This window comes from Elephas maximus, chromosome 7 (assembly GCF_024166365.1).
Source record: "Elephas maximus indicus isolate mEleMax1 chromosome 7, mEleMax1 primary haplotype, whole genome shotgun sequence".
NCBI classification, from domain to species: Eukaryota; Metazoa; Chordata; class Mammalia; order Proboscidea; family Elephantidae; genus Elephas; species Elephas maximus.
The window spans coordinates 136,690,139-136,713,226 of NC_064825.1; the positions used below are offsets into that span (position 1 = coordinate 136,690,139).

Here is a 23,088-nt window from a genome sequence, read left to right on the forward strand (position 1 = left end):
TCAGGGTGTTTGGATGTGTCTATAAAGTTTCTATAACTTTGCTTTTGTCACGTTGTGCTGACTTCCTCTATAATGTGTACTGACTTTCCCTTCACCAAAGTTACCACTTATCTATTATCTAGTTAGCGTTTTTCCTTTCCCGCCCTTCCCCTCCCCTCCCTCATAACCATGAAAGATTGTTTCTGTCTGTGTGTAAAACTTTTCTTGAGTTTTTATGATAGTGGTCTCATACAGTATTTGTCCTTCCGCGATTAATTTATTTCACTCAGCGTAAGGTCCTACGGATTCATCCATGTTGTGAGATGTTTCACAGATTCGTCATTGTTCTTTACTGTTGCATAGTATTCCAATGTGTGTAGGTATCATAATTTGCTTATCCATTCATCTGTTGATGGGCACTTCGGCTGTTTCCATGTTTTTGCTACTGTAAATTATGCTTTTTTTGGTCACTCTATTATCCCTGTCTGCTGGAAGGCACGCTCTTCTATTTATTGAGCTTTACTGTCTTTAATGATGTTGGCTATCTTCCCTCGCTTGGTTATTTTGGGCTGCACGTTCATTTTCTGTGAAGAAAGGCTCCGGGGGCCTCCTGGTGGGGCAGCCCTGTGGCCATGGTTCCTCTCACACTGGGGCTTCCCAAATATTGCCTTCTTTCTAGAATGTCAAGTTTACAGAGAATTTACTTTCTTGTTGTCAGTTGCTGCTATTTAAAAATTCTATCATTGTCATGTTTTTTGTGTCTGGGGGGGAAAATACGTACCAGGAAACCAAACTCTCTTTTAAAAATATTTAAAGCTTAAGTAATGTCGTTGTTTTCATTCATTGTGTGTAATTTCGTAGTTACCACCTTCGGGGCAGCAGGGGAGTACTGTGGTTCAGAGTGTGGACTCTGAGGCAGGCTAGCTTGGGTCCCAGCTTTGCCGCTGACTAAGTGCGTGGCCTTGAGCAAGTTTCTTTGTGCCTCAGTGTTACCTTTTGTAAACTGGAAGGAGCCTTGGTGGCACAGCTGTCAAAGCGGCCGACTGCTAACCCTTCCCCTCCCCCTCACCACCGGACCCTTCCTGGGCTGTGGCAGCATTGCCTTTGCCTCCCCAGGTCGTAGCCCCACCGGCGACCCACCGCTCAGGCGCCCTCTGCTCCAGGAGCAGTGGGACATCCCGCTGCCAGGCCACCGTCCTTCATCAAGCCCCATACATCCACCAGCTCCGTGGATGCCCTCCATGCCCCCCCACCACCACATGCAGGCCTGCTGGGTGGAAGTAGGAACTGGAGGAGACGCAAAATCTCCTGCCTCTCCAGGGCAGAGAAAGGAGCAGAATAAGCCTCGTGTTGGCTTGTGAGAGGTGCCCAGAAGAAAATACCCCACAAGGAAGGGTGACAGGAAGTAGGGGACCTGACCCTTGGGGTCTGTGCAACACCGGGGCACCCTCTTCCTGCTGCCACCCCCACCCAGTCCCAGGGGACTCCTGCTTCCTGCACTGACTCATGTGGGGATAGGTCTTTCTCCGTTCGTGAACTCATTTCCTTATCTAATCCCCTGTTTGAAATAACTGCCCTTGCTCAAGACGCCCATAGCCCAAGACTCGCACAGGAGGGTAAATGAAGTCTCCTTGCCTCCCACCCATCTGTTCCGCTCTCCTTGGTCCCTGCTGGGTCCAACACAAGCCCCACTGAGGGGGGATCATACAGCCTGTGGGGTCCAGGTAGCCGGGCGGGGAGTGGGGAGCAGGGGGAGACATAGCTGGAAAAGACAGCAGGACCAGGAGGCATCAGAGATGCTGAGCTTTATTTGGAAAATAAGGGCTGGTAAAGACGGGGGGTGCTGTCTGGGTGCCGGCCCCTCCACCGCCTGGTCCTCTCAGCCCCCTCAGCCATCTGGCCTCACCCACAGGAGCGGGCGGCCCCCTGCCTGGGCAGGCGTTCGGTCTGCTCTGTGGTGGCCGTGGCTGGCAGGGAAGCCATGGGCACTTGCTGCCTGCACTGGGGGTGCCTGTGGAGGATGCTCAGCTTTGCTTCCAGGTGTCCCTCTGTCACCAGGAAAGAGTAAGTCCAGGTCGGGACATGGGGGAGGGGCTCTGAAGAAGGGCAGTGGGAGCCCAGCAGGTTAGGTGGGCTCTAGGAGCAGCCCCTGAGGTGTCCGTGGTAAACATGTTCTGGCTCCAGGGGGCACTCTGTTGTCAGGCAGTGGGGCCTCTATGAGAGGGTAGAGCTGTCCATGGGAGCCTGGGGCACAGTTGTGGGAACGCAGGACAGGCTGCAGCTGCACTCGTCCACGTGGATGTAGGTATGCCAGATTCGCGTCCCGTCAGGACACCACATGGTCACTGCCTCCTCGTGCGTCCTGGTCTCCTGGCAGCAGGCACAGTGGCGCTCCATGGCCTGCGCCTCTGCCGAGTACCTGGGTGCAGAGGGCCCCTCAGCATGGCCCCCAGCCTGCAGCTCATGCCCTCATGGTTCCAGGGTGGTCCTGCGCTGTCCTCCGACCTCGGAGCGGGAGGAGCACGCATGCTTCATCCTCTGGGCGCTATGGATTCCCTGAACGGGTCCGACCTTCCTGGCCGGTCACCCTTCCCGCTCCCCGCCGACCCGCCTCTGGGCACCTTCCCTGGGCCCTTCCTCCTGCTCAATCCTGGCGCTCAAATGCTCCTGCTCATAGCTCGGGCCGTCTGGGGTAGGTGTGCTCTGCCTGCAATTCTGCCCCTGAGTCCGATTCTGCCTGCGCCTCCTTCCCAGCGGACATGCCCCTCAGGCCCATCATGGGAGGTTCATGGCCCAGTCTGGCTCCAGGCTGGCAGGGAGAGGCCATGGAGCATGCCGGCAGCCCCTGTTCCTTCCCACTGCCTTAGAGGGAGGGGGCCCTACTGGACTCACCTTCCTGCCCTTCGGGGAGCAAAGGTGGCCAGTGGGGAAGGGCTGGGGCAGGGCCAGGTGGGGCATGGGGTGGGGGTGACCGGGAGGTGGTGGCTATTGGGTGGGGGTGCAGAGTCGGACTCACTTGGACACCCCAGGGCAGGAACCCTCGCAGAAGGTGAGGCTGACAGCGGCCTCGGTCTCACAGTCGCGGTGCCTCAGGACTGTCCTGTTGACTCTCACTTGGCACTTGTCTGGGAGGGAAATGGCAATGTAGGGACCCCCCACTGCAATCGCGGGCTCTGGGGGTGGGACCTCCTGCTCCTCGTCCGCACTTCCCCGCCGATTGCGTCTTCCAGCTTCACCCTCCCCGCCAGCCGCCGGAACCCCGGGTCTCACTGCGACCCAAGACTCTGGGGAAGGCGCCCAGGGGGAAGTCGGGGTCCTCCGCCTAGTGTCGATGGAGGCAGCGCTTGCAGAAGGAGGTGGCTCAGGAGGGAAAGCGGCCTCGACTCACCTACTTCCTCACAGGAGTAGCAGCACCCACTTTTCCGGAGAACCCCCTGGAGGGCGGAGGACAGAGGATGGGCGGGGTGAGGCAGGGGTGGCTGTGGGCGGGGCCAGGAGAGGGTCCTTCAGGGGCAGGGGTTAGGGGCGGGGCAGGGGCGGGGCAGGGGCGAGGCCTCCCTGGGTAAGGTGTGACCGGGCGGGGAAAGGTGGGGTGGGGTGGTCCAGGGGTGCGGTGAGGGGCGGGACCTCCCAGAGTGGGAATGCTGGGTAAGGTGGGCCGGTCGTGGGAGGAAGATGGGGCCTCCCGGGTGGGTGAGGGGTAAGGTGGGTGGGGACGGGGCAGAGGGCGTGGTCGTGGGAGGGGCCCAGACGGGGGAGGGTCTTCCCCGGGCAGGGGTGAGGGGTAAGGAGGGGCGGCGCTGGGACAGGAGCGGGGGGTGCACCCACCCTGCAGGTCGACACCTCCGGGCATGGTGCTGGCTGCGGCACCAACACAAGGCGCCCATCTACGGCCTCGCAGCGGTACTCCGTGCAGTTGTCCACGCTGCGATTGACCCACGTGTCGTTGGGCTGAAATGCGGGTAGGAAAGCCGAGGCCGAGTGGGTCGGGATTATCTCATGGGCCCAAGAGGGCCGGGGTGACGGTCTCCACCAGGCCTACCGCCCCACGACGTTACCTGCACCGGCTGCCTGTCGGGCGTGAGGCAGGCAATGGGCGCACAGTCTCCGCAGCAGTGCCCGGTCGCCTTCCTGTACTGGAAGCCCTGCGCAGGGACAGGGGACGGGGGTCAGGTCGCTGTGGACACACGCACACCCAGCCTAGCCCCCCCAGCTCCAGCCTCCTGCCCTTCCTGTGAAGCTCGCTGCAGGCCACGTCCTGCCTAGATCTATCCTGCTCTGCTGTCCCCACGGGGCCTCACCACCCCCCTTTTTCTGTCTACTTCTGCCTTCCAGAGCCTGTCCCAGTCCCTGCTCCTCCAGGGCCTGTGGCACTCAGAGTTGGGGGTGGCCTCAGCCCTTTCAGATCCCTGGGTGATCAGGGCCAGGAGTCTTGTCCCCTGTCTGGCACCCCTGTCTGGCCTTTGCTGTCCCTTGGCCCCATACACTCCCATCCCATTTTACTGACACTCATACCACGGCCCACCAGGCACTGTGCTGAGCTCAGGACAAGGCCCATGGCAGGCACAGCAGGGCTGGAGGGCTTGTCAGCAACACGTGTGGGCTTGGCACCCACTCCCGGGGCAGCAAATGGGCAGTGGGGGGGGGGCTGGATTTGGGGACCCACCTGGGGACAGGTGGTATTGCAGGCATCCTCCTCGCACAGCACATCTGGGGCCTCAGTGCCCCTTGACAGGCAGGTGCATGTGTGGCAGGACTTGACCCCTGGGAAGGTTGCTCCAACCTGCCAGAGGGGGGAGGTGGTGGCACGGGGGGGCAGCCATGGCCAGGTGGCCCAAGGTACACTAGGGCTGTGCCCCCCAGCTGGGTACTTCCCCCAGTGCCACCACAGGCAGGACCCTGGGCAGGTAGAGGGGCCGCTGGAGGAAGCTGCTGGGCTCACCTGATGCCCCAACCTTCTGCAGCAGTAGGTGTCGGGGACGCAGCCCCACACAACTGTCACTCAAAGGTGCAGCTCCATGTCCCCCATGTGCCCCCCTGTGTCCCCCACATCCCAGCATGGCGTTGTGGGTCTGGGGCCCCTCTGCTTCTCTGCCCACATGGCAGGAAGGGGTAGCCTGGGCTGGGCATGTCCAAATGAGGATAAGGGGTCCAGAGGGACATGGAGAGCTCCCAGTGATGTGACAGGGAGGGTCCCATCCACCCAGGGCATGACTGCATCACCACCCACACCTGCCCCTCGGACCACACTCTGGGCCCCAGTGGGTCAGATGCCCTTCTCTGTAGGAGGAGTTGGTGAGCTCTGGCTTACCCCATAGAAGGTCCCATTGTAGGTGCAGAACTGAGGCCCTGAAAGAAGAGGTGGGCTGAGTGCCGCCTGGAGACCTGAGTGCCGGACACCCCCAGCCCCACCCAGCGAACTCCCAGACTGCGAGGCCAGGCCTAGGCCCCACTCACAGCAGTGGAAAATAGGGCAGCAGCCACCCTGCTCCTGGGTTCGAATCAGCTCAAAGCCTGGCTCACACTTGGGCGGGTCCTGGGGGCAGGCTGTCGTGTTGCAGACTGCAGGCAGAGCCAGACCGTCAGGGGGCTATGGGGAGCCACCGGGGGCCCACCCCCCCCCGCTGCCAGCCCAATGACCCCCCAGCTTCCCTTCTGACATGTTAGCTCCCTGTGCGAGTGCTGTGGTCCCACATTTTAGCCCCAAAGATGCACTTTCTTCTAAGAGGCAGAACCCACCCCCTGACTGGCCCCCATGCATTCCCTTCCCTCCACCTGCCCCAAAGGGCTCACCGCACAGGGTCTCGGGGCAGCATGGGTTGTTGGCCCGGGGCCTGATCACATTCACAAAGCCAGCTCGGCTGCACTCCCTGGGCTCTTCCTGGGCCTCACACTGCACTGGCCTGCACTGCACAGTCACCGTGCTCTTCTCACACTCACAGGCCTGACAATTACTGAACCACTGATCTCCTGGCTGCAACAGACCATATCAGAATCCCCTGGTGTGCCAGGTGGCTCCCAACCCTGGGATGAGGCTCCTCAGGGTGCCCAGCTGTTTCTTCGGCCACCACCCTCCAAGAACCAGGCCAGCTCCTTCTTCAGCCTGGCCACCATCCCTCAGGCCGCCCTTCCAGGAGCAGACAGGGAAATGGGGGAGGTAGGACATGCTGCCACAAGGCCCCACACCAGCCCCGCTCCACGTGACATGGGGCACGTTCCCTCCCTTCCAGAACTCTCAGGGCCCTGACACCAGTGGGGAATGGGCCAGTAGAAGACAGAGCCACTTACGAATTTGGGGTACCCGTCTGGCCCCACGCAGGCTGCAGGGAAGGAGAACAGGGTCACTGAAGGTGCTGTGTTGTGCGGCAGTGATGGAGCCACGGGGCCTGACCTGGGAAGCTGCTCAGGCCATGCCGCCCTCCCCGCAGCCAAGGCCTCTGACTTCCTGCACTGTTGGAAGCCTCTGGAGGCCTTGGGGAGGGAAGGTCCCTGCTTCTGGCATGGCGGGCTTGGTGCCCAGGATCAGGACCATGCTGCAGACACTCAAGATGGACCCGTACTCCCAAGTGACTCGGGCCCCTCAGACCATCACTCCCTTGGCCTTTTGGATGTGCCAGATGGACAGGGTCCAGGCAACGGGCTGAGGGAGCGGGCACGCTTGCTTGGGACATCTGTGCAGATTCATAGTCTGACTGTGGAGGCCCCAAGGGCTGAGCCCGGAGCCTTCCCACCGTCTCACCTCCCCCCCGCCCCCCGCCCTGCCCCGCAGGTGCTGGGATTGGGAACAAGAGGTGGGGGACAAGGGCTACCTTCATGGTGGGAATGCAGCCACAGCCCCAGGGGTGTCCTGGCCATGGGGGGTACATGGGGTACTCACTGCACTTAGGCACACAGACGCCGGTGTATGCATTGAAGAGGGTCTCACCGTCGGGACAGAAGCAGCCCTCCGCCAGCCCTGAGCTCAGGGGGCTTTGGTTCCTGTGAGGACAGTGGACAGTGCTGGGCCCATGGTCCCAGGAGAGCCCAGTGACTGGGTCCCATGTTGGACCATCAGGCAGCAAGTAGCTTGGGCTGCCAAAGGAGGCCAGGAGGAGGGCGTGTGTGTGTGTGTGTGTGTGTGTGTGTGTGTAGTGGGGAGGGCTGTTCCTGGAGTCAGGCATGAGGGTGCCCTCCGTGGTCTCCACTGCAAAGGGACCAGGAGTCTGGGGGGTCTCCTAAGAGCTGTTCCTGTGGAGGCATGCAGGGAATCCTTCAGGGATTCTGGGGAAAGGGCACCCCAGAGATCTTGGGAACCTCAGTCTGCTGGCTCTGGGACACAGCCCTCCTTAGGTCTCCAGGTTTCTTTCCAAACCTTCAGGCCTGGGAGGCCTGAGAGCTGTCCCCCCAGGAATGAGACAGTCTCCCCAGGAATGAGGCAGTCCCCCCAGTCTCATTCTTTGCCATTTGTTCCTGCCATCCCTACCTTCTGTCCCTGTATCCCTTCTGTCCCCACATCCCCACTGTCCCCCAGTCCCCACTGTCCCCCATCTGTCCCCACATCCCCACTGTCCCCCAGTCCCCACTGTCCCCCATCTGTCCCCACATCCCCACTGTCCCCCAGTCCCCACTGTCTCTCCTTCTGTCCCCAGCCTGATCAGCACACACCTGGAGTTACAGGTCTCAGGATGCACAGGGCCACATGGCTTGTATACCTTGGTGGGTGGACAGGTGAGGTCTGCAGGCACAGAGGATGGGGTTAGATGGGTTAAGGTGGGCAGAGCCCCCCAAGCCCCAGCTGCTGCCCGACTCACCGCACAACCCTCTGGTGGCATTACGCCAGTCACTGCACACGCCCCGGGTGCGGCAGAGTGCAGCATAAGCCTCCAGGCTCTCACAGTACAACTTTGGGTGGTCCCCCAGGCAGCCATCGCTGACACAAGCGCTAAAGAACTTGCTGGGTGGGACAAGGCTATGGCACTCAGCGAAGACCCTGCCAGCACAGCAGTGGGGGGTGGTTAGGGGCTGCTGTCCTGGGCTCAGGCATGAGGGTCCCCCCAACTACTGATCCCACAGACAGGGACTTACGGGCTCAGGATCAGCTCGCAGAGGGGGGCCGGGGGGCATGAGGTGGAGGTGGGCTTAGTGGATGAAGTGGACATCACGGGTGGGGTGGATGTGGTGGCTGGGGTGGACGCAGTAGGTGGGGTGGACACAGTAGGTGGGGTGGACGCAGTAGGTGAGGTGGACGCAGTAGGTGGGGTGGACATGGTAGGTGGGGTGGATGCCATGGGTGGGGTGGATGTGGTGGATAGAGTGGACACGGTAGGTGAAGTGGATGCAGTAGGTGAGATGGACGCAGTGGATAGAGAGGGCACACTAGGTGGGGTGGACACATTAGGTGGGGTGGACACAGTAGATAGAGTGGACGCAGTAGGTGTGGTGGACGCAGTGGCTAGAGTGGACGCAGTAGGTGGGGTGGACGTAGTGGATAGAGAGGGCACACTAGGTGGGGTGGACACAGTAGATAGAGTGGACGCAGTAGGTGGGGTGGACGCAGTAGGTGAGGTGGATGCAGTGGCTAGAGTGGACGCAGTAGGTGGGGTGGATGCAGTAGATAGAGTGGACGCAGTAGGTGGGGTGGACGCAGTGGATAGAGAGGGCACACTAGGTGGGGTGGACACAGTAGATAGAGTGGACGCAGTAGGTGTGGTGGACGCAGTGGCTAGAGTGGACGCAGTAGGTGGGGTGGACGCAGTAGATAGAGTGGACGCAGTAGGTGGGGTGGACGCAGTGGATAGAGAGGGCACACTAGGTGGGGTGGACACAGTAGATAGAGTGGATGCAGTAGGTGTGGTGGACGCAGTGGCTAGAGTGGACGCAGTAGGTGGGGTGGACGCAGTGGATAGAGAGGGCACACTAGGTGGGGTGGACACAGTAGATAGAGTGGACGCAGTAGGTGGGGTGGACGCAGTGGCTAGAGTGGACGCAGTAGGTGGGGTGGACGCAGTAGGTGGGGTGGACGCAGTAGATAGAGTGGACGCAGTAGGTGGGGTGGACGCAGTGGATAGAGAGGGCACACTAGGTGGGGTGGACACAGTAGATAGAGTGGACGCAGTAGGTGGGGTGGACGCAGTGGATAGAGAGGGCACACTAGGTGGGGTGGACACAGTAGATATAGTGGACGCAGTAGGTGGGGTGGACGCAGTGGATAGAGAGGGCACACTAGGTGGGGTGGACACAGTAGATAGAGTGGATGCAGTAGGTGTGGTGGACGCAGTGGCTAGAGTGGACGCAGTAGGTGGGGTGGACGCAGTAGGCGGGGTGGACGCAGTGGATAGAGAGGGCACACTAGGTGGGGTGGACACAGTAGATAGAGTGGACGCAGTATGTGTGGTGGACGCAGTGGCTAGAGTGGACGCAGTAGGTGGGGTGGACGCAGTAGGTGGGGTGGACGCAGTAGGTGGGGTGGACGCAGTGGATAGAGAGGGCACACTAGGTGGGGTGGACACAGTAGATAGAGTGGACGCAGTAGGTGGGGTGGACGCAGTAGGTGAGGTGGATGCAGTGGATAGAGAGGGCACACTAGGTGGGGTGGACACAGTAGATAGAGTGGACGCAGTAGGTGTGGTGGACGCAGTAGGTGAGGTGGATGCAGTGGCTAGAGTGGACGCAGTAGGTGGGGTGGACGCAGTAGGTGGGGTGGACGCAGTAGATAGAGTGGACGCAGTAGGTGGGGTGGACGCAGTGGATAGAGAGGGCACACTAGGTGGGGTGGACACAGTAGATAGAGTGGACGCAGTAGGTGGGGTGGACGCAGTGGATAGAGAGGGCACACTAGGTGGGGTGGACACAGTAGATAGAGTGGACGCAGTAGGTGGGGTGGACGCAGTGGATAGAGAGGGCACACTAGGTGGGGTGGACACAGTAGATAGAGTGGACGCAGTAGGTGGGGTGGACGCAGTGGATAGAGAGGGCACACTAGGTGGGGTGGACACAGTAGATAGAGTGGATGCAGTAGGTGTGGTGGACGCAGTGGCTAGAGTGGACGCAGTAGGTGGGGTGGACGCAGTAGGTGGGGTGGACGCAGTGGATAGAGAGGGCACACTAGGTGGGGTGGACACAGTAGATAGAGTGGACGCAGTATGTGTGGTGGACGCAGTGGCTAGAGTGGACGCAGTAGGTGGGGTGGACGCAGTAGGTGGGGTGGACGCAGTAGGTGGGGTGGATGCAGTGGATAGAGAGGGCACACTAGGTGGGGTGGACACAGTAGATAGAGTGGACGCAGTAGGTGGGGTGGACGCAGTAGGTGAGGTGGATGCAGTGGATAGAGAGGGCACACTAGGTGGGGTGGACACAGTAGATAGAGTGGACGCAGTAGGTGTGGTGGACGCAGTAGGTGAGGTGGATGCAGTGGATAGAGTGGACGCAGTAGGTGAGGTGGACGCAGTAGGTGAGGTGGACGCAGTAGGTGAGGTGGACACAGTGGATAGAGTGGACGCAGTAGGTGTGGTGGACGCAGTGGCTAGAGTGGACGCAGTAGGTGGGGTGGATGCAGTAGGTGAGGTGGATGCAGTGGTTAGAGTGGACGCAGTAGGTGGGGTGGATGCAGTAGGTGAGGTGGACGCAGAGGTTAGAGTGGACACAGTAGGTGGGGTGGATGCAGTGGCTAGAGTGGACGCAGTAGGTGGGGTGGATGCAGTAGGTGAGGTGGACGCAGTGGTTAGAGTGGACACAGTAGGTGGGGTGGACGCAGTGGCTGGAGTGGACGCAGTAGGTGGGGTGGACGCAGTAGGTGAGGTGGACGCAGTGGCTAGAGTGGACGCAGTAGGTGGGGTGGACGCAGTAGGTGAGGTGGACGCAGTGGTTAGAGTGGACACAGTAGGTGGGGTGGACGCAGTAGGTGAGGTGGACGCAGTGGTTAGAGTGGACACAGTAGGTGGGGTGGACACAGTAGATAGAGTGGACACAGTAGGTGGGGTGGATGCAGTGGCTAGAGTGGACGCAGTAGGTGGGGTGGATGCAGTAGGTGAGGTGGACGCAGTGGTTAGAGTGGACACAGTAGGTGTGGTGGACACAGTGGCTAGAGTGGACGCAGTAGGTGTGGTGGACGCAGTAGGTGTGGTGGACGCAGTAGGTGGGGTGGACGCAGTAGGTGGGGTGGACGCAGTAGGTGTGGTGGACGCAGTAGGTGTGGTGGACGCAGTAGGTGTGGTGGACGCAGTAGGTGGGGTGGACGCAGTAGGTGAGGTGGACGCAGTAGGTGAGGTGGACGCAGTGGCTGGAGTGGACGCAGTAGGTGAGGTGGACACAGTAGGTGGGGTGGACGCAGTAGGTGAGGTGGACACAGTAGGTGGGGTGGACGCAGTAGGTGAGGTGGACACAGTAGGTGAGGTGGACGCAGTGGCTGGAGTGGACACAGTAGGTGAGGTGGACGCAGTAGTTGGGGTGGACGCAGTAGTTGGGGTGGACGCAGTGGATAGAGAGGGCACACTAGGTGGGGTGGACACACTAGGTGGGGTGGACACAGTAGATAGAGTGGACACAGTAGGTGAGGTGGACACAGTGGCTGGAGTGGATGCAGTAGGTGGGGTGGACGCAGTAGGTGAGGTGGACACAGTAGGTGGGGTGGACACACTAGGTGGGGTGGACACAGTAGATAGAGTGGACACAGTAGGTGAGGTGGACACAGTAGGTGAGGTGGATGCAGTGGCTGGAGTGGACACAGTAGGTGGGGTGGACGCAGTAGGTGAGGTGGATGCAGTGGCTGGAGTGGACACAGTAGGTGGGGTGGACGCAGTAGGTGAGGTGGACGCAGTAGGTGAGGTGGATGCAGTGGCTGGAGTGGACACAGTAGGTGAGGTGGACGCAGTAGTTGGGGTGGACGCAGTAGTTGGGGTGGACGCAGTGGATAGAGAGGGCACACTAGGTGGGGTGGACACACTAGGTGGGGTGGACACAGTAGATAGAGTGGACACAGTAGGTGAGGTGGACACAGTGGCTGGAGTGGATGCAGTAGGTGGGGTGGACGCAGTAGGTGAGGTGGACACAGTAGGTGGGGTGGACACACTAGGTGGGGTGGACACAGTAGATAGAGTGGACACAGTAGGTGAGGTGGACACAGTAGGTGAGGTGGATGCAGTGGCTGGAGTGGACACAGTAGGTGGGGTGGACGCAGTAGGTGAGGTGGATGCAGTGGCTGGAGTGGACACAGTAGGTGGGGTGGACGCAGTAGGTGAGGTGGACGCAGTAGGTGAGGTGGATGCAGTGGCTGGAGTGGACACAGTAGGTGGGGTGGACGCAGTGGCTGGAGTGGACGCAGTAGGTGAGGTGGACGCAGTAGGTGGGGTGGATGCAGGAGGTAGGGTGGACACAGTGGATAGAGTGGACACAGTAGGTGGGGTGGACACAGTGGATAGAGTGGATGTGGTAGGTGGGGTGGACGCAGTGGGCACAGTAGACACGGTGAATGGGGTGGGTGGGGTTGATGCAGTTGGTTGGGTGGATATGGTCAGTGGGGTGGACACAGCGAGTGTGGTGGAAGGAGTGGACATGGTATGCTGCGGGCTGGTGCTTGAAGGCAGGCTGGTTGGTTCCAGGCAGCCCTCCTTGCTGCCATCGGGGACCAGCCAGTGGTGGGCCATGTCCTTGCAGGTGGGTGCCATGGTGCCATCTGGCCGGCGGCAGTCATCCACCTGTCTGTTGGTGCAGGTGCCTAGGGCAGGAATGGAGGGTCACTGCAGGCCAGGTCAAGAACCCAGGATTCTGCTGTCACTCACCTGTCATCCCCTCCCAATCCAGACTCTCCCCTTGTGGCCTTTCGGCTATAAGAACTCCCACTGACTGAGGCCAAGCAGCAGTTCCAGCCTGGGGCGGGGGGAGGGGGGCGGCCTAAGCTGAGGCTGTGGTCTGCTTCTGCGGCCACATGGAACAGATGAGATCTGTGATGGGTGTGGGTGGGTGGGGCTGGGGAAGGCTTCAGGCCTCAGGCAGGCACGCGTTTGCGGTGTCAGGGCCCCTCACCGCACTGGCCCTCTGTGTTGTGGCTGAATTGGCTGTAAGACAGTCGGGTCTGGAAGAAGTTCCCGTTGAAGGAGATGTAGGCGCCGATGGCAGGGATGTCCACCACCCCCATGGTGCCAGCCACGGTCTCGGAGATGCTCACGCCGTTCTTGCTGAAGCCCTGGCTGACGCGTTCACCTTCAAACAGGATCTGGGGGCGAGTCCGGGAAGAGCCCGTCACTGGCAACCACAGAGCCGCCTCCTCCCAGGCAGCCTGCAGAGCTGCTCCTGAAATGCGGGCCCCCCCAGCACCCCCCTCCCAGGCGCAGTTTCACTAGGCTTGCCCAAGCGCTGTCGACTATGTCAGGATCCACAGAGGTGCCCTCTGCTGTAGGAAGCCCCCTTGGCCTTCCCTGCTCCCACACATCTCCCCACAGGTGGGTGCCATTCTCTCTGCCACACGTGTGACCCCAGACCTGGGGTGCAGCCATGGAGCATAAGTGCAACCTGTGCCCAGGACAGACCCACCTTAAATGGCCTGAGACATTTGTCCCTGAGCCTGCTGAGCTGGGGTGCTGCGGGGGGTGGGGGGTGCTGTGTTGTCGCTGAGCTCCTGGGAGGTGATGTTAGGAACCGTTTGCCAGGTCCCTAACCCCTCACTCTGGGGCAGCCCTGACCGACTGACACAAGGCCCTACACAGCAACCTTAACGAACTTGGGGGTGTTGGGGGAGTCAGTCAGCATGGGTCCCAAGAGCCCCCAGTTGCAATTGGGTTTCCCAGCTGGCTTGTGATGCAGCGGGAGGCCAGGCCTTGCCCTCTCCCTCCCCTCTCTGTAATCTCTCTGCTGCCTGAGCCCATGCTCGGGGGGCTCCACCTCTGTTGCCCCTGGGTCCCCTCCCCAGAGTCTGCCCATTGGTCTGGCCCTTCCTGTCCAGTCTCCTCTGCCCCTTGGCCTCTACTGCCTTCATGCCCCTCCCATTCTGGGCCTCCCCCTGCACCTCCTCAAAGGGTTCTGGCCACCCGGAACTCCTCCCTGCCCTGTCTCCACCTCTGCTCTCTGCAGCCCGGCACCACGCTCTCTGCCTGGTCTCCTTCTGGGCCTCTGCCCTCCAGCCCTCCAGCCCTGGTCCTCCAGCCAGCTGGCTAACCCACGGCCTGATCCAGCCATTCTCTTCCAAGACCCTACGGGAAAGCCCAGCTCTTCCAGCACTTTCCAGCTGGCATCCCACCTCCTCTGCTGCCTGTGAGGCAGCTGGGCCTCCTGCTGCTCACCCTCCCCTTGCCTCCCTGTTCTTTCCCTTTGAAGGTGCACATGCCTGTGTCCTCTCAGTGTCCACACCAGGGACCGCAGGGCCTGCAGGTTGCTGAGGCCAAGGACGGGGCAGGGAGAATGGGACCCACCAGGCTGTGCATCTCCCCGCCACGTTCGGTGACGGTGAGGACGATCTCCATGGACAGGTAGTAGATGAGGAGGGCACGGGTGCAGCGGGTAGCGCCCAAGGCAGCGGCCGCACAATACTGGTAGTCAATCAGGATGCTTAGGTTCCCGTGGTGGGGGCGGATCTCCCGCAGGAGCACGTAGGTGCAGTTGCCCAGGAAAGAAAAGGTGGTGCCATCAAAGGTGGAGTAGTGGGAGCCACCCCAGCCAGTGCAGATGCCTGCGGGACAGAGCACAGCGAGGCTCTTAGAGGCATCGTCCTCACCACCTTCCTGGCTCCTGTCACCCAGCACCACCGCTGAAAGTTGGCACCTCAGAAAGCCCCTCGACTTCATGGGCCTCATCAACAAAAGGGGTGAATGGTGCCCCCAAAAGACATGTCCACCCAGAACTTGTGGATGGGACCTTATTTGGGAATGGGGTCTTTGCAGGCATCATTAAGGTGAGGTGTGTAATTACGGTGAGGTGTAATTCTTGAAATGAAGGGGAAACAATATATCTTGAACTGAGTTTTAAGATTGGTGTCACTAATCTAAATTTTTATCAGATATCTAGTTCTGATTTCTAAAAGTTAAAGATTCACTAATAATCCTAGTAACAGGTAATTTATTAACTTATTAAATACACATTAAGTATTTTAGTGGGCTGAATGATAGCCCCCAAAGATGTCAGTTCCTAATTCTTGGAAACTGTGAATGTGACCTGATCAGCAAGACCATTCCCACTGTGAAGGTTGCACCAGGACTCCTGGAAATTCCCCCTCCCCCACCCCAGGGCTCCCTGCCTCCACCTCCAACACCACCTGCTCTCAGATATTCCTGGTTGTCACAGGGCATTTTTAGGGCAGAGAACTACTGTACATGACACTGTTGTGGTAGACACATGGTTTTATGCTTTGTCAAAGCCCACAGGACTTTAGTTTGTGACAACGTCTCCACATTGGTTCATCAGCTGTAACAAATGTATGACACCGATGCAAGATGTCAATAATAGGAGACACTGTGCCCAGGACAGAGATAGTGGGAACTCTCTATCTTTCTGCACTGTTTTTCTATAAACCTGAAACTGCTTTAAAAACTGAAGCCTATTGAGAAAAAAATACCTGGTTGTCCTTTCAAACAAGTCTGCCAGGCAGAGGGGTCAGCCAGGCGGGCCTTGTCCCTTCTTGAGGTCATCTATTTCTAGCCCTGGTCACAGTTCCTCAGGTATTAGGACTTGTGTACCCAGTTGCCTGCAGCCCTGGGCACCCTAGGGTGCTACTTCCTGTAGTGCTCTGCCAGCCCCAAGCCTGACCTGCGCCACCACAGCCCAGCCTAAGGTCAGAGGTTCTAAGGAGCCCTTGGTGCCAGCCCCGCCCAGGCCCTGCCCAGGCCCTGCCCAGGCCCTGCCCAGGCCCCACCCATACCCGGCTCTGGCCCTGCCTCATCCCAGGCCCCACCCCAGCTGGTCCCTATGGATTTAGCCCCGTCCCTATTTTTTCTATGCCAGCCCCGCCCCATCCAGGCCCCGCCCATCCATGACTCCGCCCCTGGACCCTGCCACTCACATTCGCACTCATAGTGGTAGTCGCAGGGGTAGCTCTGGTTCACCACTTTGACTGGCTGGTGCTGGTTTGCACAGGTGATGTTGGCCACGGGCTTCGGCTCCAGCAGGATGATGTGGTTGTCACCCTCGCACCTGGCCACGGTGCAGTCTGGCAGGGTCCAGGTCTCGTTCACCTGGTGACAGAGAATGGCTCACGTGACCCACCCCGCCGAGGCCTGCCTATCCTTCATCTCCCACTGCCCAGCACCTGCCTGCAGACGCAGGTCCACAATGGAGACTTGGCACCAGGGGAGGGACCAGCTTTTAGCCATCCAACTCCTGGACCCTGAGTGCCTTCCCCTCAAGACAGAGGGCCAGCCGGGGTGGATGGTGATGTGTCATGACCTTGCCCCACCGGGGCCCTCAGCAGGCCCAGGCAAGGGCTGTGCCCCGGACAACCATCCCAGCGGCTCAGACCCAGGCCCAGACCCAGTGCACCACAGGAGGAGGCAGAGGGAGAGCACAGGGGCAGCACCTGTCGCGGAGGGGTGGTGTGGTTGCACCCTGGAGCAGGGGAGGGTTGGGGTGTGGTGACGGGGGTAGAGGATGGTGCCATGGAGGAGGAGGAGGCAGGTGGAGAGGTAGTGGAACAGGAGCCCTGGAAGCGGTTGATGTCACACTGCTGATTGCAGATGGCATAGAAGTGGCAGCCAGCCCCATCAGTTTTATTGTACACAATGTCCCCTGGGGAGGAGAAAAGCCACAGGAAGATTTAACAAATGGTGCTGAAACAATTGGATATCCACCTGCCAAAACGTGCACATAGACACAAACCTCACACCTCTCATAAAAATTAACTCAGAATGGATCTGAGATCTAAATGTAAGACATGGAACTATACAACTTCTAGAAGCTGACACAGGAGAAAATCCAGGTGATCCAGGGTTTGGACATGACTTCTTAGACACACACCAAAACCTAGATCCATAAAAGAAAAAAGTTGTGATGTGGCCTTCCTTAAAATAAAAAAAAAACTTCTCTGCAAAAAGCATCATTAAGACAATAAAAAGACAAGCCGAAGACTAGGAGAAACTATTTGCAAAACACGTCTCTGATAAAGAATTTTTATGCAAGATATAAGAAGAACTTCTAAAACTAAAGAATAAGAAAACAAACAACACAATTTGAAAATGGGCAGAAGACCTGAACAGACACCTAACCAAAGAAGACATACGGTGGCAAATATGCACACGAAAAGATGATGAACACTGTATGTCATTAGGGAATTGCAAATTAAAACAACAATGATATACTACTACAACCTATTTGTTATTGTTGTTCTTGTTGTTAGGTGCTGTGATGTCAATTTTTGACTCAGTCACTCCAAGTGACAGAGTAGAACTGCCCCAGAGGGTTTCCTAGGTTGTAATTTTTATGGGAGCAGATCACCAGGCTTTCTCCTGGGAAGCCACTGTGTGGGCTCAAACTGCCGATCTTTTGGTTAGCAGCCGAGTGCTTAACCACTGTGCCACCAGGGCTCCTTACACACCTATCAGAAAGGCTAAAATTCAAAACACTGAGCACACCAGCTGCTGGGGAAGATGTGGAGCTGCAGGAGCTCTCAGTCATTGCTGGTGGGAGTGCAGAATGGCAGAGCCACTTTGGAAGGCAGTCTGGGAGACTCTTACAAAAGCTAAACACGGTCTTACCATTTGATGCAGCAATCGTGCTCCTAGGTATTTACGCAAACGAGGTGGAAACTCATGTCCACATAAAAACCTGCTCACAAATGTTTGTAGCAGCCTTATTCATAATCCTCAAAAATTGGAAGCAACCAAGAGGTCCTTCGACAGTTAACAGATAAACAAACTGTGGTACATCCATTTTTCAGTGATGAAAAAAAAAGAGCACTCAACCCAGGGAAAGATAGGGAGGAACCCTAAAAGCATACTGCTAAGTGAAAGAAGCCAGTCTGAAAAAAGCTACATGCTGAATGATTTCAACTATATGACATTCTGGAAAAGGCAAAATTTAGGAGTCTTGGCGATGTGGATGGTTAAGCACTCGGCTGCTAACCTAAAGGTTAGCCGTTTGAACCCACCAGTGGCTCTTCGGGAGAAAGATGTGTCAATCTGCTTCTGTAAAGATTCCAGAAAAAAAAAAAATGCTGTCAAGTCGATTCTGACTCATAGTAACCCTATAGGACGAGTAGAACTGCCCCCATAGGATTTCCAAGGGTGTCCTCTTAAATGAAACAGACTGCCACATTTTTCTCTCATGGAGCGGCTGGTGGATTAGAACCGCTGACCTTTCGGTTAGCAGCCATACATCCTTGAAAACCCTATGGGGCAGTTCTACTCTACCCTATAGGATCTCTGTGAGTTGGAATTGACTAGACGGCATCGAACTAAATGGGTTTATAGAGATAGTGAATAGATCAGTGATTGTGAGAGGGAGGGAGAAAGGAGAGAGGAATGGGTAGGTGGAGCCCAGAGCATTTTTAGGGCAGTGAAACTACTCTGTAAGAGCCTGTAATGGTGGACACATGACATCATGCATTTGTCAAGACTCACAGGACTGTGCAACACAGAGTGAACCTCATGTAAACCATGGACTTTAGGCAGTAACAGTGTATCAACAGCGGCTCATCAATTGTAACAAATGTATCATGCCAGTGCAAGCTGTCAATAATAGAGAAAATTGTGCAGGCGGAAGGGGATATATAGGAATTCTGTACTTTCTGCACAATTATTCTGTAAACTTACCACTGCTCAGGAGTCCTTGTGGTGTAGTGGTGAAGAGCTCAGCTGCTAACCAAAAGGTCAGCAGTTTGAATCCACCATCTGCTCCTTAGAAACCCTATGGAGCAGTTATACTCTGTCCTGTAGGGTCACTGAGTCAGAATCAACTCAACAGCAATTTTTTTTTTTTTTTTTTTTTTTTTATCATTACTCTAAGCTCTGCTGCTGTAAGCTCTGAAAAGTCAGCGATTAGAACCCACCAGCCACTCTGTGGGAGAAAGACGTGGCAGTTGGCTTCCATAAAGATTTACAGCCTTGGAAACTCTAAGGGGCAGTTGTACTCTGTCCTGTAGGGTCACTGTAAGAGTTGGCTTGATGGCAATCAGTTTGCTTTTCTCTAAAAAAAATTTTTAATCAGATGCGGACAAGGAAACCACACCCAGACTGACAGAGAGGTCAGAGGTCCAGGGCCAGTGCCAGGGAGGAGTCAGGACCAGGGAGCAGCGAGGAGACAACAGGAAGCAATGGAGGACCGCAGGGTGCCCACAGTCCTGGGACTGCAGTGAGGCCAATGGAGGGGAGCCCCAGACTCAGGGAACAGCCGTTTCCCACATGCGCAGATCCAGGTGGAGCTCCTGCCTGGGAAGGTGAGGGGGGCTTCCAGTACTCACCTGGGGAAAAGAGAGTGCCGAACGCATGGCAATAACAGCGAATGGTGGAGGTCAAGCTGGGCGAGGAAGTGGGCCTGAATGTGGTGAGGACAGGACTAGATGAAGTGGACACGCTGAATGTGGGCAGGCTGCCGGGGAGGCCCGAAGGTGTTTGAGAGCTCTGAGTGCCCGGCAGTGATGTTGGTGGTGCCACAGTGCTGGTGGCCACTGGTGTGGGTGGTGATGCAGCTGACCTGGTGTTGGCAGTCCCAGATGTCAGGGGTGGCGGGGTGGTCCTGGTGCTGGTGGTCCCAGATGCTCGGGGTGGTGGTCTGGTCCTGGTGCTGGTGGTCCCAGATGTTGGGGTTGGCGAGGGGGTCCTGGTGCTGGTGGTCCCAGATGTTGAGGGTGGCGGGGTGGTCCTGCTGGTTCCCACTATAGATGTGCGGGTTGTCCCTGTGGTTGCTGGTGTGGAGAGGCAGTGACCACGGTCCTCACAGCACAGCATGCGAATGTGGTAGTTGTGGCAGTACCTGGGGGTCATGTGCTGCTCCCTGTTCCTGCAGACCAGCCCAAAGGTGACATTGCACTGCACGACCTGGTCCAGGGCCCCCAGGGGTCTGTCTGGCTGCAGCTCGGAGCGGCACTGGATGTCCACGGGTCTCTCACAGAAGGTGATGCCAGCTGCACGCAGGTTGTTGTAGGTCTCGAAGTCCCCCCCGGAGGGCCCGGGTATGGGGTAGCTCTCATCGAACCAGTCTGTCCAAGTACAGCTGGGCTCACAGCCTGTGACGGGTGGTGTGGCTGAGGTGCTGGTGAAGGTGCCTGGTGTCGGGGGGCTAGAGATGATGGTGGTCTCCAAAGTGGGCATAGATCCCTGGGTCGTGCCAATTGGTGTGGTGGTCAGGGCAGGTGTGGCGGGCACACTGGGTGAGGGTAACCTGGTGGCAGTTGTGGGGGTCTCAGCCATGGCCGTGGTGGTCTCAGGGGTGGGCTTATATGTGGTCAGGGCAGTGATCCACTCAGTGGTGCCAGGCGAGATGGGTCGAGTCTGTGTGGTGGCTGAAGTTGAGGGTCCTATGCTTAGGGTGGTGGTCGATGTGGTTGTGGGGGTGGCGACCTCCGTTGTAGCTGTCGAGGTTGGGATGGGGGCTGCTGTGGTGGAGGTGCGGGTGTGGACAGGGGTCTCTGTGGTGGCGGGGGAGGCCGTGATAGGGGTGGGTGTGGTGGTGGACCTGGGGCCTGCTGTGGTGACGGTGGACGTGTGGCCCACTGTGGTGATGGTGGACATGGGGCCTGTTGTGGTGGACGTGGGGCCTGCTGTGGGGATGGTGGACCTGGGGCCCACTGTGGTGGGAGTGGTGGTGGGGCCCGCTGTGGTCCCACAGTGGCTGTAGTCATTGCAACATTGCACACGCACGTGGTAGTTGAGGCAGGTCTGGCCCTCTGTCTGCCTGTGGTTCCGGCAAATGAGCCCAAATTCCACGTTGCACAGCACCGACTGACCCAGCACCTCCATCGGCACGCCTGGGTACAGCACGGCCTCACACTCAATGGCCACAGGCTCCTCACACAGCTGCCCTCCTGTGTCCTTGATGTGGTAGTAGGTCTCGATGTCGCCCCCGTAGCGGCCTGGCTGGGGCTGGTCACTGTCCAGCCAGTCTGTCCAGTAGCAAGTGCGCTGGCACCTGGTGGGGGCCGAGGTGGGGCCGGTGCTGGGGGTCAAGGGGCTGGTGGAGGGCAAGGGCAGGGCCGTAGTGCTGGGGGGTGACGAGGACCCAGGAACTCGGCTGGTCACTGTGGGAGACATGGTGGTGGTATGCGGGGTGGTCTGGCAGTGACTGTCACAGCAGAGGACACGGACATGGTAATTGTGGCAGATTTGGAACCTGCTGCTCTGGTCTCGGTTAAGGCACACCAGCCCGACGGTCAGGTCACACTGCACCACCTGCCCCAATTTGGACAGTGGAACTTGAGGCTGGGACTCAGAGCGGCACTGGATGTCCACGGGTCTCTCACAGAAGGTGATGCCAGCTGCACGCAGGTTGTCGTAGGTCTCAAAGTCCCCCCCGGAGGGCCCGGGTATGGGGTAGCTCTCATCGAACCAGTCTGTCCAGGTGCAGCGAGGCTCACACTTAGTGGTTGTTCGTCCTGGGGTCAATGTAGTTAGCGTGGGGGTGATGGTCTGAGTCATACTGGGAGTTGACGTGGCTATGGAAGTGGCAGTGGTGGGTCCCTGGGTTGTACTCAGAAGAGTGCTGGTGGTCTCTGGGGTGCGGGGTTGTGGGGTGGTTCCAGTGCTGGTGACCCTGGTTGTGGGAGTTGGCAGGGTGGTTCCAGTGCTGGTGACTCCAGGCATGGAGGATGAAGGTGTGCTCCTTTTGCTGGTGACCCTAGTTGTAATGGGTGATGTGCTGATCCCAGTGCTGGTGACCCTAGTTGTAGGGCGTTGCGAGGTGGTCGCAGGGCTGGTAACCCTAGCTGTGAGGGGTGACGTGCTGATTCCAGTGCTGGCGACCCTAGTTGTAGGGGGTTGTGAGGTGGTCGCAGGGCTGGTGACCCTAGTTGTGGAGAGTTGTGAGGTGGTCCCAGTGCTGGTGACCCTAGCTGTGAGGGGTGACGTGCTGATTCCAGTGCTGGTGACCCTAGTTGTAGGGGGTTGTGAGGTGGTCGCAGGGCTGGTGACCCTAGTTGTGGAGAGTTGTGAGATGGTCCCAGTGCTGGTGACTCTAGCTGTGAGGGGTGACGTGCTGATCCCAGTGCTGGTGGCCAGTGGTGTGGGAGATGAAGGTGTGCTCCTGGTTCTGGTGGTGCTAGGAACGGAGAGTAGTGTGGTGGCCATGGTTGTCCTAGATGTTGGGGTTGGCGAGGTGGTCCTGGTGCTGGTGGTCCCAGATGTTGGGGGTGGCGGTGTGGTCCTGGTGCTGGTGGTCCCAGATGTTGGGGGTGGTGGTCTGGTCCTGGTGCTGGTGGTCCCAGATGTTGAGGGTGGTGGAGTGGTCCTGGTGCTGGTGGTCCCAGATGTTGAGGGTGGCGGGGTGGTCCTGCTGGTTCCCACTATAGATGTGCGGGTTGTCCCTGTGGTTGCTGGTGTGGAGAGGCAGTGACCACGGTCCTCACAGCACAGCATGCGAATGTGGTAGTTGTGGCAGTACCTGGGGGTCATGTGCTGCTCCCTGTTCCTGCAGACCAGCCCAAAGGTGACATTGCACTGCACGACCTGGTCCAGGGCCCCCAGGGGTCTGTCTGGCTGCAGCTCGGAGCGGCACTGGATGTCCACGGGTCTCTCACAGAAGGTGATGCCAGCTGCACGCAGGTTGTTGTAGGTCTCGAAGTCCCCCCCGGAGGGCCCGGGTATGGGGTAGCTCTCATCGAACCAGTCTGTCCAGGTGCAGCGAGGCTCACACTTAGTGGTCATTCCTCCTGGGGTCGATGAAGTCAGCGTGGGGATGATGGTCACCAGGGTCGAGGTCAGAGTCACACTGGGAGTTGGCGTGGCTATGGATGTGGCAGTGGTGGGTCCCTGGCTTGTGCTCAGAAGAGTGCTGGTGGTCTCAGGTATGGGGGGTTGTGATGTGGTCCCAGTGCTGGTGACCCCAGGCGTGGGGGATGAAGGTGTGCTCCTTTTGCTGGTGACCCTAGTTGTGAGGGGTGACGTGCTGATCCCAGTGCTGGTGACTCTAGTTTTGGGGGGTTGTGGGGTGGTCCCAGTGCTGGTGACTCCAGGTGTGGAGGATGAAGGTGTGGTCCTGGTGCTGGTGACCCTAGTTGTGAGG

General features: G+C 58.4%; 1 protein-coding gene across 1 annotated transcript in view; it reads right to left on the bottom strand.

The window, feature by feature from the left end:
• Positions 1-1,783: 1,783 nt before the first annotated feature.
• Positions 1,784-23,088, bottom strand: part of MUC5B (mucin 5B, oligomeric mucus/gel-forming) — a 61,677-nt gene continuing 40,372 nt past the window's right edge. Inside the window, exons 45-66 of the mRNA XM_049891885.1 lie at positions 22,468-22,794; positions 22,196-22,399; positions 19,334-21,507; positions 16,457-16,665; positions 15,944-16,115; positions 14,361-14,617; positions 12,979-13,168; positions 12,483-12,670; positions 8,044-8,096; positions 7,770-7,948; positions 7,624-7,693; positions 6,857-6,957; positions 6,268-6,299; positions 5,773-5,953; positions 5,437-5,541; positions 5,291-5,328; positions 4,646-4,762; positions 4,038-4,124; positions 3,808-3,930; positions 3,368-3,413; positions 2,996-3,104; positions 1,784-2,398 (exon numbers count right to left, since the gene is read on the bottom strand). Of these exons, the coding sequence (XP_049747842.1) occupies positions 2,194-2,398; positions 2,996-3,104; positions 3,368-3,413; positions 3,808-3,930; positions 4,038-4,124; positions 4,646-4,762; positions 5,291-5,328; positions 5,437-5,541; positions 5,773-5,953; positions 6,268-6,299; positions 6,857-6,957; positions 7,624-7,693; positions 7,770-7,948; positions 8,044-8,096; positions 12,483-12,670; positions 12,979-13,168; positions 14,361-14,617; positions 15,944-16,115; positions 16,457-16,665; positions 19,334-21,507; positions 22,196-22,399; positions 22,468-22,794 (5,167 nt within the window). The 3' untranslated portion in view covers positions 1,784-2,193. The remainder of the gene's footprint in view (positions 2,399-2,995; positions 3,105-3,367; positions 3,414-3,807; positions 3,931-4,037; positions 4,125-4,645; positions 4,763-5,290; positions 5,329-5,436; positions 5,542-5,772; positions 5,954-6,267; positions 6,300-6,856; positions 6,958-7,623; positions 7,694-7,769; positions 7,949-8,043; positions 8,097-12,482; positions 12,671-12,978; positions 13,169-14,360; positions 14,618-15,943; positions 16,116-16,456; positions 16,666-19,333; positions 21,508-22,195; positions 22,400-22,467; positions 22,795-23,088) is intronic.